This window comes from Coregonus lavaretus (assembly GCF_964263955.1).
Source record: "Coregonus lavaretus genome assembly, chromosome: 20".
Lineage (NCBI taxonomy): Eukaryota > Metazoa > Chordata > Actinopteri > Salmoniformes > Salmonidae > Coregonus > Coregonus lavaretus.
Genome location: NC_140007.1, coordinates 10,366,296 through 10,380,479, shown reverse-complemented (window position 1 = coordinate 10,380,479; position 14,184 = coordinate 10,366,296). Strand labels below are relative to the sequence as shown.

Here is a 14,184-nt window from a genome sequence, read left to right as displayed (position 1 = left end):
CTCCCTTTCCCTACCTCCCTCCCTCCCTCTTTCCCTCCCTCTGTCGTGCCAGGCAGGCATCTTCTGGGTTTGTGTACTCAGCCTGGGCTCCATGTCTACACAGCTCTCTCCCTGCCCTTATCTGAAATGACCAGAGCTGTATGGACAGATAGAGAGAGGGAGCCCCCGCCTATTCCAGTTCTGCTAGCCTGCCTGTCTTCTAGTGATGGGGGAAAAAATCGATACAATTACAAATCGGGATATTATGTTTGACAATATATTGTATTGTATCGTTTTGACAATAATCGCAATATTATGTATGCACTAGTTGGCTGTACCTGCATCCAAACTCCAGTATTTTCCCTTCATAGCTTGTTCTCCATCTTCTTTTTAAATAGGGAGACAATTTGTTTTCAGCACTTTTATTTCCATAACTGATCAAAACTCATTTCTAATGGCTGTCTCATTGAATCGCAATAAAATCACAGTATCGAATCACAATACATATAGAATCGTGAGAAGCGATAGAATCACAATACATATCGTATTAGTATCGTGACAATATCGTATTGTGAGGTCCCTGGCAATTCCCATCCCTACTGTCTTCTGTACTACTCTGTCCACAAGAGAGTAGCTGCTGACTGACTAACTAGTGTTTTATTACCCCTTTCTATCAAGGCCTCACAAACTCTCAGCACCATCATTCAGAATCTGAGCCATCGAACAGGTTTGTTTGACAGAGCTCGACAGACAGAGTCATAGAATAATAATACTTATGGTGGAACACCCAAACAAAACCCCAAGCCAAACCATTATCAGAGCGAGGGGATCGGGTTATAGGCTTACAGCCTCCCACACAGTTCCTACTCCTCAAGGCCTGAAAACACAGTGAGCTTTCACAACGCCCGGAAGTATCCAAAACGTGCAGCCTCACAGACCCCTCAGCTGGCTGACCGCAGATAAGCTTCTCTCAACCAGACGGGCGACGGGCAAAAAACAACACCCTGTGTGTCCCTCTCCCTCCCACACATTGCCCCCAATCTCCACTCAAGTGCCCTCTCTCCCAGCCATAGTCCATTCTACATTTGGACTGTGCCATGCCAGCACAGCTAGTTTACAGCACAATGTACTGTTCCTATGGTCAAGCCTGTGTATTGCAGCCAAATCTAGCCACCATTTTGTGTAATTTGTGTTAGGGAACAAAGTCCTAGAACAGCCCAACCACTAACGTAAACCATTCCCCCTTGCCTTAACCTTAACTCCCTAATTCTGCCATTCGGATGTTAAAAAATTGTCACAAAACTGAGGTCAAACATGAATGGTACAGGCTCAGAATTTGTCACCAGGCATGCATGCCTATATTGTATCCTTTTCCATAATCTGATGGAATGGGGAGAAAAAGTATAGTATAAACTGATTTTTCCCTGTGCTAAAATGCAACAGCAACACAACTGTATATACCAACACAGCCTACTGGGTCTTGACTGCTTGAGTTGTAGTTGTTTCCATGGCAACCGGGGGACTGAACTGAACACAAGCACTGAGAGAGACACATGATTGGTTAGTGGTGGTGGTGCTTTTTTTTTGTTCCAGTCATTCTCAGAAGTGATGTTAAAACGATGATTCCTTTCTCATGTTGCTCATTGGACCTTGTCTGCTCTAGGGGACCTCGCTGCTCCACAGGAAACAAAACAACAACTTTCATGAACAGCAAATACTGAATATCAAATGTGTGAAGTGCCAAATGTAAAAACGCAGAGACATTAGGTGTATTCTCACCAGCAGAAACCCTATATTTCTGTGTATATGTATAGATCAGTGTGTATCTCTTGTAGAATCCCCCAACACCCCTCAAAATGACTAACCACAGCCAGCTCAGAATCCTGTCCAGGCAAAAAAAAGAATTAAACCGCCTGCCCCGCTTTTTCCTCAAACCCTAAAAAAACCCACTGTTGTGTTCTTGTGATCCCCAGTCCGTTAGAAGACGTGCTGGTAAAGATGAGAATCTCAGTGTGACAGGTAGCCTTGTTAAAATGCAGCTGTGGCGTTAAACGCACAAATAATTTATCAGTGAGGCTGTGTGGGAAGAATGTCGTATTCTCCTCCTCCGATTGCACAGCTACCTTACCCTCCTCCTCCTCCTCCTCACCACCCTCCTCCTCCTCCTGCTGCTGCTCCTCCTCCTCACCACTCTCCTCACCACCCTCCTCACCACCCTCCTCCTCCTCTTCACCACCCTCCTCCTCCTGCTCCTCCTCCTCCTCCTCACCCCTCTACTCCACCTGCTCCTCCTTCTGCTCCTCCTCACTACCCTCCTCCCCTGCTCCTCTTCCCCCTGCTCCTCCTCCTCCTCCTCCTCACCACCCTCCAGCTCCTCCTCCTGCTTCTCCTGACCCTCCTCCTCCTCTGCCTCCTCCTCCTCCTGCTCCTCCTCCTCCTCCTCCTCACACAAGGTATCTTATTCTACACTTACAAACTGTCTGGTCAGGGGTTAACACCTTTGATGACCTGTTCTACACTGCTGAATAGGATGCCATGGGTTAAACAGTGGTTCCTTTAATGTTTCCCCACCAAGGTCGAAGGTCATACACGTAGGCCTGCCGCTCAAGACCCATTATCAAAAGCTTAATATGGGAATCTTCAACAATATCTGTGGGTCATATATTATTTGTGGGTCATATAACACTCACTTATACAGTATCTATAGAAAAACAATTACACTTGAGACATCCAGACAGTCGTTTACACAGTAAGTGCTCATTTTCCACTTAATTTGTCTAATGAAAGAAATATATTTTTTACCATGTCGTGAGGAGACAAACAGGCCGGTGAAACGTGTTGACTGTCCCCTGACCCAGAGTCCCACAGCATGGCTCCACGTTCTGCCTGTCTGTCCGGCTGTCTGTCTGTCTAAGTGCCACGGAAAAAATGACCAGCGTGTTTGACTTTGTGTGTTTATTTGTAGTACCTTTGTGTGTGTGTGTGTGTGTGTGTGTTTGTGCATGAGGGAGAGTGTGTGTTAGTGCGTGTGCGGCGTGCGTACGCAAACATTGCTGTGAGTGTGAGTGTGTGTATACAGAGAGGGATATGGTGAGTGGCTGATATGATGCAGACTCTGATTAGACTGTTCCATATGACGCAACACAACGGGTAGCAGGAACGCCTGGGGCTGGTTATTTTTAGGAACCAGTCTCTGACCTCTCTCAACCCCTGTATCAACAACGTCCAACCGCTACAATACACCACACCTGCTGTGTGCTGGACTCCTGGACAGTCCAGATATATGTATTACAGTATTATAGTTTCAACCACAACACCGTTCTTAAATTTTTTAAAAACTACACAGACCAACAAATGAGCTTGTAAGGGGGAAAAAATGTCCTTAGTCAGTTACAGTTCCACTTTGACTGTGGTGGGCACACATTGACAAGAACCATGCCAACTTTTCCAATGTTTACATCACAACACTGAATCACACAACTATTACAACAATGTCTCAGTTAGATGGTTCCCATTAACGAGCTCCAAGAGGTTACACACACCACACACACAGAGGAAAATGCGTTGGCCGTCATGTTCCTAAGGAAAAACAAAGAACAGCATTTCTGACAGTCCTTAATGAGAGCCCTGAGGGCGTCAACCAACAGAAAGCTGGGGTTGTGTTCTGTCCCTGTGTGTGTGTGTGTGTGTGTGTGTGTGTGTGTGTGTGTGTGTGTGTGTGTGTGTGTGGTTAATTGATTCCAGCTAGGAAATGAGAATACTGAGGATTACTAAGAGAGAGAGAGGGAAAGAGGGGGGGGAAGAGAGAGAGTATTTTCTAATTGACTGAGGCTTACTTCCAAAATATTTAATTTGGTTGTTTCCAATAAAAACACAGAGAGAGGAGGAATACGTTTTGGCCTATTTCGCTGGCTTTGACACAAAAATACAACAAACATAAAAACCACCGGTTTTAGGCTACACTCCACATTATACACACAAGATATATTGGCTATCCAAGTGACACTGCTGGCATGTACCGAAATGTTATCCGTAAGAAATATTTGGTTCTAAATGCAGGATCCTTCAGGTCTACATTCTGACCTCTTGCACTGTTACACAATGTGGATTTACAATGCCCCACCAGCAGCAGATACCATCAGTGTATAATGTGCTTTCTCTCACTGACTTCTCATTCACAGGAGGCTTGTCTTAGTTCATTTGAGTCTGCTATAAACAACAGCTGGCTACAGTGAGCTTATGACCTACTACCTATAACACTATTAGTGAAGCTAGACTCTCTCAGACGGCCAGTCAGCTTACTGCGGTGGGCCTTTCACTACGCTACAATATGCTGGCTGTTACATCATGATTGGTTCGAAACTTAACTGATCAGTTGGGTCATCTTCAACTCCATTGTGAATGTAGACCAAAGCAGGAGTAGCCTACAAAGTAAAATGTTGAGAACGTCAAAAAGGCTGTAACAAAATCAAGTTCTCAAAACAATGTCTTGTTATTAAGAAGCCTCCACTGGAACGAACACTTTCACTACGCTACAATATGCTAGCTGTTACATCATGATTGGTTAGAAACTTAACTGATCAGTTGGGTCATCTTCAACTCCCAGAGCCTATGGGCCATGGTCACTTCATTGTGATTCTTGCTACAAGGTTCAAAGACTTAAGGGACATATCCCATCCCTAAGCTTCAACCTTTATCCTATGTCACTGAGGCGGTCCAGACGATTAGCCCTGAGTTTAGCGGCCATGATGCAGCTAAAGGTACTAGTCTAGTATATGGTTGCAAAGCTACCGGTAATTTACTAAAGTTACCGGAATCTTCAGTAATCTTGGTAATTAACAGAAAATCTATGGCAATGTACACTATATATATATATAAAAGTATGTGGACACCTCTTCAAATTAGTGGATTCGGCTACTTCAGCTACACCCGTTGCTGACATGTATAAAATCGAGAACAATCTCCATAGACAAACATTGGCAGTAGAATGGCCTTACTGAAGAGGTCAGTGACTTTCAAAGTGGCACCGTCATAGGATGCCACCTTTCCAACAAGTCAGTTCGTCAAATTTCTGCCCTGCTAGAGGTGCCCCGGTCAACTGTAAGTGCTGTTATTGTGAAGTGGAAACGTCTAGGTACAACCACGGCTCAGCCGCGAAGTGGTAGACTACACAAGCTCACAAAACGGGACCGGCGAGTGCTGAAGCGCGTAGTGCGTAGAAATTGTCTGTCCTCGGTTGCAACACTCACTACCGAGTTCCAAACTGCCTCTTGAAGCAACGTCAGCACAATAACTGTTCTTCGGGAGATTCATGAAATGTGTTTCCATGGCCGAGCAGCTGCACACAAGCCTAAGATCACCATGCGCAATGCCAAGCGTCGGCTGGAGTGGTGTAAAGCTCGTCGCCATTAGACTCTGGAGCAGTGGAAACGCGGTCTCTCACGTTTCACCATCTGGCAGTTTGACGGACGAATCTGGGTTTGGCAGATGCCAGGAGAACTGGAAAGTTTGGTGGAGGAGGAATATTTGTCTGGGGCTGTTTTTCATGGTTCGGGCTAGGCCCCTTAGTTCCAGTGAAGGGAAATCTTAACGCAACAGCATACAATGACATTCTAGACGATTTTCCAACTTTGTGGCAACAGTTTGGGGAAGGCCCTTTCCTGTTTCAGCATGACAATGCCCCCGTGCACAAAGCGAGGTCCATACAGAAATGGTTTGTCGAGATCGGTGTGGAAGAACTTGACTGGCCTTCACAGAGCCCTGACCTCAACCCCATCAAACACCTATGGAATTAATTGGAACGCCGATTGCGAGCCAGGCCTAATCGCCCAACATCAGTGCCCGACCTCTGTAATGCTCTTGTGGCTGAATGGAAGCAAGTCCCTGCAGCAATGTTCCAACATCTAGTGGAAAGCCTTCCCAGAAGAGTGGAGGCTAGTATAGCAGCAAAGGGGGGACCAACTCCATATTAATGCCCATGATTTTGGAATGAGATGTTCGACGAGCAGATGTCCACATACTTTTGGTCATGTAGTGTATCTTAACTTTGGTAATTTATACTTGAATAACAAAAAAAAATGTATTCATATATAATATATATTTTTTTTATATCTGTGTCAATTTTTTCCATGAGTTTCTAGTAGATAGACCATATGGTTCAATAGAAAATGGTCTAATTAATGAAAAAAGCATTGAATCAACAATGCATTATTTTCAACTATACCGCTGCAACTCGTCCAACTATAAACTGTTTTCACAACGGCCACCAGCTTGACGGCAAAACATTTACAACAAGTACATGTTGGGATAGTAAGATAAATAAAAGTGTGTAAGAAAATATATAATGGATATATTTCATGCTGAAACCCACATATTAAACCCCAATGGTATTCACTAAGTTGATGGTTTATATTTAGGATAATGTTTTACAGCTTTGTCATTCAATGTTTTATTAAATAATTATTTCATATATTTTACATGTGATTAGGCCACACAGATGGCCAGAAATAATTACAGACACCTGTGATAATCTGATCCGGTCTGTAATACCAATTTGTTTCTAGCAGACCACCAATGTCCCCGTGCTTAAGAACGCCAAGATAACCTGTCTAAATGACTATCGCCCCGTAGCACTTGCATCTGTAGCCATAAAATGCTTTGAAAGGCTGGTAATGGCTCACATCAACACCATCATCCCAGACACCCTGGACTCACTCCAATTCGCATACCGCCCCAACAGATCCACAGATGACGCAATCTCTATTGCACTCCACACTGCCCTCACCCTCCTGGACAAAAGGAATACCTATGTAAGAAGTCGGTGAGGGTAGGCAACAACACATTCGCCACATCAACACGGGGGCCCCTCAGGGGTGTGTGCTTAGTCCCCTCCTGTACTCCCTGTTCACCCACGACTGCGTGGCCGCGCACGACTCCAACACCATCATCAAGTTTTCTGACGATACAACGGTGGTAGGACTGATCACTGACGACGATGAGACAGCCTATAGGGAGGATGTCAGAGACCTGGCAGTGTGGTGCCAGGACAACGACCTCTCCCTCAACAAGATAAAGGAGCTGATCATGGACTACAGGAAGCATAGGGGCGAGCACACCCCCATCCACATCGATAGGGCTGTAGTGGAGCAGGTTGAGCGCTTTAAAATCCTCTGTGTCCACATCACTAAGGAAATATCATGGTCTAAACTCCAAACACGCCAACACAGTCGTGAAGAGGCAAGCGGTAGCAGTGCACCAAGTATGGAACCAACAGGACCCTGAACAGCCTCAACCCCCAAGCCATAAGACTTCTAAACAAGACTGTTAAATAGCTAATCAAATGGCTACCCGGATTACCTGCATTGACCCTTTTTTGCACTAACTCTCTTGCACTAAAGCTATGCACACACACTGGATTCTACCCACACACTCACACACACTGACACCCCAACACACACATACACACACACACTACATAAGCCCACACACACATAACATGTGCACACATGCATATTGTCCCCACACACACACACTTTCACACTCACCACATACGCTGCTGCTACTGTCTATTAGCTATCCTGTTGCCTAGTCACTTTACCCCTACCTATATGTACAGTACATACAGTGCATTCGGAAAGTATTCAGACCCCTTCACTTTTTGTTACATTACAGCCTTATTCTAAAATTTATGAAATGTATTTTTTTCCTCATCAATCTACACACAATACCCCATAATGACAAAGCGAAAACAGTTTTTTTTTGTGCAAATTTATATATATAAAAGAAAATACCTTTATACCTTATTTACATGAGTATTCAGACCCTTTGCTATGAGACTCGAAATTGAGCTCAGGTGCATCCTGTTTCCATTGATCATCCTTGAGATGTTTCTACAACTTGATTGGAGTCCACTTGTGGTAAATTCAATTGATTGGACATGATTTGGAAAGGCACACCTGTCTATATAAGGTCCCACAGCTGACAGTGCATGTCAGAGCAAATACCAAGCCATGAAGTCGAAGGAATTGTCCGTAGAGCTCCGAGACAGGATTGTGCGGAGGCACAGATCTGTGGAAGGGTGCCAAAAAAATTCTGCAGCCTTGTAGGTCCCCAAGAACACAGTGGCCTCCATCATTCTTAAATGGAAGAAGTTTGGAACCACCAAAATTCTTCCTAGAGCTGGCTGCCCAGCCAAACTGAGCAATAGGGGGAGAAGGGCCTTGGTCAGGGAGGTAACCAAGAACCCGATGGTCACTCTGACAGAGCTCCAGAGTTCCTCTGTGGCAATGGGAGAACCTTTCAGAAGGACAATCATCTCTGCAGCACTCCACCAATCAGGCCTTTATGGTAGAGTGGCCAGACGGAAGACACTCCTCAGTAAAAAGCACATGACAGCCTGATTGGAGTTTGCCAAAATGCACCTAAAGGACTCTCAGACCATGAGAAACAAGATTCTCTGGTCTGATGAAACCAAGATTGAACTTTCTAGCCTGAATGCCAAGCGTCACGTCTGGAGGAAACCAGGCACCGCTCATCACCTGGCCAATACCATACCTACAGTGAAGCATGGTGGTGGCAGCATCATGCTGTGGGGATGTTTTTCAGCGGCAGGGACTGGGAGACCAGTCAGGATTGAGGGAAAGATTAACAGAGCAAAGTACAGAGAGATCCTTGATATAAACCTGCTCCAGAGCGCACTGGACCTCAGACTGGGGCGAAGGTTCACCTTCCAACAGGACAACAACACTAAGCACACAGCCAAGACAACGCAGGAGTGGCTTCAGGACAAGTGTCTGAATGACCTTAAGTGGCCCAGCCAGAGCTCGGACTTGTACCCAATCGAACATCTCTGGAGAGACCTGAAAATAGCTGTGCAGCAGCGCTCTCCATCCAACCTGACAGAGCTTGAGAGGATCTGCAGAGAAGAATGGGATAAACTCCCCAAATACAGGTGTGCCAAGCTTGTAGCGTCATAACCAAGAAGAATTGATGCTGTAATCACTGCCAAAGGTGCTTCAACAATGTACTGAGTAAAGGGTCTGAATACTTATGTAAATGTTTACCGTCTTTTTATTTTAATATTTTAAATAACATCCTTGAAAGATACCCAAATTCTGGTAGTTTATTTGTAAACTTTGAAAATGTCCAGTTGCAACCGTAGTCTAGCATTTGGGGATAGGGTTTGGCCTAGAGACTCCCTGAACTGGCCTTTACCTCCCAGTGAACAGTAAAGCCTGAATAGCAATTATTACAGTGTTTAAAAATGTATAAGAGTTGCATTGGGATTGCAATTTCACACACACACACACACACACGCACACACATCTACCCACTAAGGCCTTTAAGAGAACACTGAACCCTCTATTATTGTAAATGGAAACAATATTTGTGCAGTCCCTTCAACCTACACAGAAATGCACACACACACACACACATTACAGTATTTTTTATCACTTTGGTACATGTATGTAGTACAATTTCACAACTCTTAGTACAAAAATCAAAACAGATCATCAAAAAGGCTGTTTTTTTCAAAACGCTAAGCACATTTTAAATTGACTAAGCACAACACACAATATCACACAGTAACTTTTCACCAAACCTAATCAGTGGTTCATCTAGAAATACCTTTCATATAAAGTAATTGCCCTTCACAATGCAATATTCACAATACTTTTCATATGATTCTCTTCTCATTTGTTTAAATACATTTAACCATCACTTAATCCAACTGCGCTTAATGGTTAATCACTTAACCGTTTGGAAAACCTATAGATTTTAAACTGGTTTGTCTACTATATTTAAGAAATAAAATGTGTGTTTGTAAAGTATAAACATCTAAATTACATGTATGATACATGATAACCATACATAATAACTACTCGGTATTGCTAATTGATTTCACATAGTGGTAACCACAATTGGTCACCATATAAAAGAGGGTGTACACTTGCAACTTTCAACATGGAGCAGGATAGACAGCAAGGGAGAAGAGGAAATCAAAGAGCTCGTGGACAAGGGGCCCATCAGAGAAATGGGCATGGGCCCTGTCAAAGAGGTCAAAGAGGTGGGCATGGGCCCCGTCAAAGGCGTGGACATCAGAGAGAGGGAGGCAGATGGCGGGGAACTGTTGTGTCATTGACCATGTAGTAAACAGAGGCTGCCAGATTAGTTCACCCCAATCTGAAAAGATCAACTGTCAATTCGATCGTGAGAACATTTCACAATTTCTGCAGGATATGCACTATGCTTTACCATTACATTTACAGTAAATTACATATTGTAATGCATGTAAATTCACAAAACATGTTACAGTATTCTTACAGTATGATCTATTGACAGTATACTCTGTTCTAACCTCAGAATTGACAGAAGACCTCATGGTGGTGGCTGTGGCCGTGTGCTGACCGACCAGCAGGACTGGGCAGTGATGGAAATGGTAAGGGCCAGGAATGACATACGTCTGTCTGAAATAAAGCAGGCCATTGAGGAGAACGATGACACCTTTGCCAATGTGGCATCCATCAGCCTACCAACAATCACCTGCCTTTTGAAGAGGCACCAGGTATCTATGAAACACATTTACATGGTGCCTTTTGAGAGAAACAACTGTGGGCCGAGTATGTTCAGGTACAGCACTATATACTGTATTACTGTTACTATTTGAAGGACATTCTACTTGACAATACCGTATTAAAACTATACTGTAAAAATAACTAACCAAAATATATTTTTAGAGGGTGATGGTGCTTGATGCTGCTGTGAACCATCACAAGTATATATTTGTTGATGGAGTGGGCTTCATTACATTTCACAATAAACTTATGTTGAATAAATCGTTGTATGGTGAGAGATGTTTACAATCCAAATTAATTCACAATGACAGGTTTGAATGAATGACTGGCTGCGTTACAAGTGTGAACAGTTAGGAGTTTTGTGAAAATGTACCACATACTTGTGAAAACACTACCGAAGCGATTTAAAAAAACTGTAAAAAGGCTACAGCGCCGGTGAGTGAAGAAGAGGACTTATTTCCACATAGACCATGGCAGAGCAAAGGCCCCAACACATCCTGGGTCTAGATTTCTAATCCAGCCCAGGGGGACATGCTCTCAACAGGGGGCTTGGATCATTGACAGGCGGAGAGGCCAGCGACGCAAGTGGCAGGCAGGCTACATACCCTACATCCTAATTATACCACAATGTCATTCCACTGTGTGTGTGTGTGCGTAATGATTTCACCAACTCATTATCTGTAGCTAACGACGCCAACAGAAACCCAGCAAGGTTAATGAGTTATCGGAGAAAGGGGAAGTACTTGCACACAAGCATAAAGAAGTGATGGATGGCACTTTATTACTGTACAGCCCTGTACACACATAAAGGATGACATTCAATAGGACCCTCATTCACTTTAGCACAGCAAACAAAACACTATGTGCATTGTGTCATATGCATTATGTGGGGGTCATTGAGAACACCATTACATTATGCACATGCCCAGTAGCCCAGTTCTCACCATATAGCACAATAGAGATGTTACACAGATGTTGGTAGGCTACCATATTGTTCAGCAGTGATCTTTCCTACAGTGGCTTGATTAATAACATCAAGCATCGGCTTTATCAATAATAGACATTAGCCTAGTCAGGGGTGACGGCTTAGTATATTCAGTATCAATGTATGACAGGTTGTAAACTATCTCTTAGCTCTCTTTCATAGAAACCAAAGTGGTTCCTTTTTCCTCTTCCTAAATAACATCCTTTGGTAAACAATTACTCGTTCTACAAAATATAGTGTGTATGGAGTATATAGTGTCTATATATTAGGGCTGGGAATTGCCAGGGACCTCAAAATACAATATTATCACCATACTTAGGTGCCAATATGATGTATTGCGATTCTCATGATTCTATATGTATTGCATTTTTATAGACGCTCTTATCCAAAGCGACTTACAGTTAGTGAATTCATATATTTTTTTTATACTGGCCCCCTGTGGGAATCGAACCCACAACCCTGGCGCTGCAAACTCCATGCTCTATCAACTGAGCTACATCCCTGCCGGCCATTCCCTCCCCTACCATGGATGATGCTGGGCAAATTGTGCGCCGCCCATGAGTCTCCCGGTCGCGGCCGGCTGCGACAGAGCCTGGATTCGAACCAGGATCTCTAGTGGCACAGTTAGCACTGCGATGCAGTGCCTTAGACCACTGCGCCACTCATTGCGTTTCGATGTTCCAAACATATTGCTCACCATATGTTTGCTGCAGAGGGACAAGAGAGTCATTCGAAAATTAGTTTTGATCAGTCATGGAAATAAAAGTGCTGAAAACAAATTGGCTCACTATTTAAAAAGAAGATGGAGAACAAGCACTGAAGGGAAAACACTGGAGTTTTGAAGCAGGTACAGCTAGCTAGCGCAAAATATATTGCGATATTGTCCCTACAAATATTGCAATATATCATCAAAAATAATATCCTGATATGTAACTGTATCAATTTTTCCCCCACCACTACTATATATAAAGCCTATAATTCTGACATGAAGTCATTTCATGTACAATTGCCTTCTGAAAATGTGAATCTCGCAGTGGGAAGTTATCAAATCCTGTTATTTTCAATCAAGGGGGGAAACAACATGTAACGACTAATGTTCCACCATGAACTAGGCCAAACATTCTTCTGTGTCCCCTTATTGTCTTCCTGGAATGGCCTCCCCATGATTCCTTTCCCATACCTTCTCCCAATGGTCGTAAACAGTTACACAACAGTTACAGTAGTACAGAATGCACCCAGCGTCAGCCTCCATACAGCACCCCCATACCCTTGGAAAAAAGTACAAAGTGTCCCTTGTGTGGGAGCACAGAGACCTGAGTGATACAGCTTAATAGTATTATGGGCTATGGTATTCTCTCTCTGGCACACACACACACCCACCCACGCGCGTGAGCATGTGCACACATACACACACACACACAAACAAACACACACACACACACACAAACACACAACCGGCCGGCCGAGGTGGTTCATTCAGCCCATTGACCTTCAGCTAGCCTCTGGTTACTTGGCATGACACACAAACAACATACAGTAGGCCACACACACATACGTACACACACTGCCTCAACACACTGAAAAATACGCTGTTACAAAACATTCAGAAATATACTGGCACCCAGAGGTGGTGGTCTCACTTGATGCAGAAAAAGCGTTTGACCGCGTTGAGTGGGATTACCTAACAGCCACCCTTTATAGATTTGGCTTTGGCCCCAAATTCATTGCGTGGATAAAGATTCTTTATTTTTCCCCCATGGCTTCGGTACGGACTAACAACTTGTCCTCTGACTATTTTCCCTTGCACCGCGGATCCAGACAGGGCTGTCCACTCTCCCCCTTGTTGTTTGCTTTGGCAATCGAACCTCTCGCCATTGCATTACGCTCTAATGATGCCATTCAAGGAATAATCCGGACGGGCTCAGAGCAGAAAGTCTCGCTATATGCGGATGACCTCCTTTTGTTTATCTCTAACCCTGATACCTCATTGCCACGTGCCTTATCTGTTCTTAAAAGGTTTGGATCAATCTCAGGGTACAAGCTGAATCTAGGCAAGAGTGAGCTTTTTCCTGTAAACAAGGCTGCTTTAAAGTGCTCTTTTACAAGCTCTCAGTTTAGGATTGTCCGGGATCAATTCACCTACTTGGGAGTCAAAGTGACAAGGAAATATTCAAATCTGTTTCAGGAAAACTTGGTTGCTCTAGCAGACAGTTTGAAACAATCTTTTGCTTTTTGGAATGCGCTACCTCTTTCTCTTATCGGAAGGATTAATGTCATTAAAATGAGTGTGTTGCCCAAATTTCTATATTTATTTCAATGTCTACCCATTTTTATTCCAAAATCTTTTTTTATTTCACTGGATCAAACATTCATGCATTTTATTTGGGATGGCAAGGTACCACGGATTGGTAGAAAACATTTACAGAAGCCTAAGTCATTGGGGGGTTTAGCTCTACCAAATTTTCAGACATACTATTGGGCTGCAAATTTCAGAGCCCTTCTGTACTGGCTGCAGACTGATCCTACTGGCCCTAGACCAATCTGGGTACAGATGGAGTCTGAATCGTGTAAACCTGCTGCACTTTCTTCTGTGTTGTGCTCGTCTCTCCCAGTGTCCCTAGGCAAAAGGTGTGTCAACCCAATTGT

The 14,184-nt window shown here is 43.8% G+C and overlaps 1 protein-coding gene across 3 annotated transcripts in view; it reads right to left on the bottom strand.

The window, feature by feature from the left end:
• Positions 1–14,184, bottom strand: part of LOC311148269 (adenylate cyclase type 6-like) — a 44,721-nt gene that overhangs the window by 22,076 nt on the left and 8,461 nt on the right. Inside the window, exon 1 of one of the 3 annotated variants that reach the window (XM_084185173.1) lies at positions 2,782–2,982. The exons of the other annotated variants lie outside the window; for them this stretch is intronic. Within the exon in view, the coding sequence (XP_084041299.1) occupies positions 2,782–2,850 (69 nt within the window). The 5' untranslated portion in view covers positions 2,851–2,982. Of the gene's footprint in view, positions 1–2,781; positions 2,983–14,184 lie in introns of those variants that run through there. 3 annotated transcript variants of the gene reach the window in all.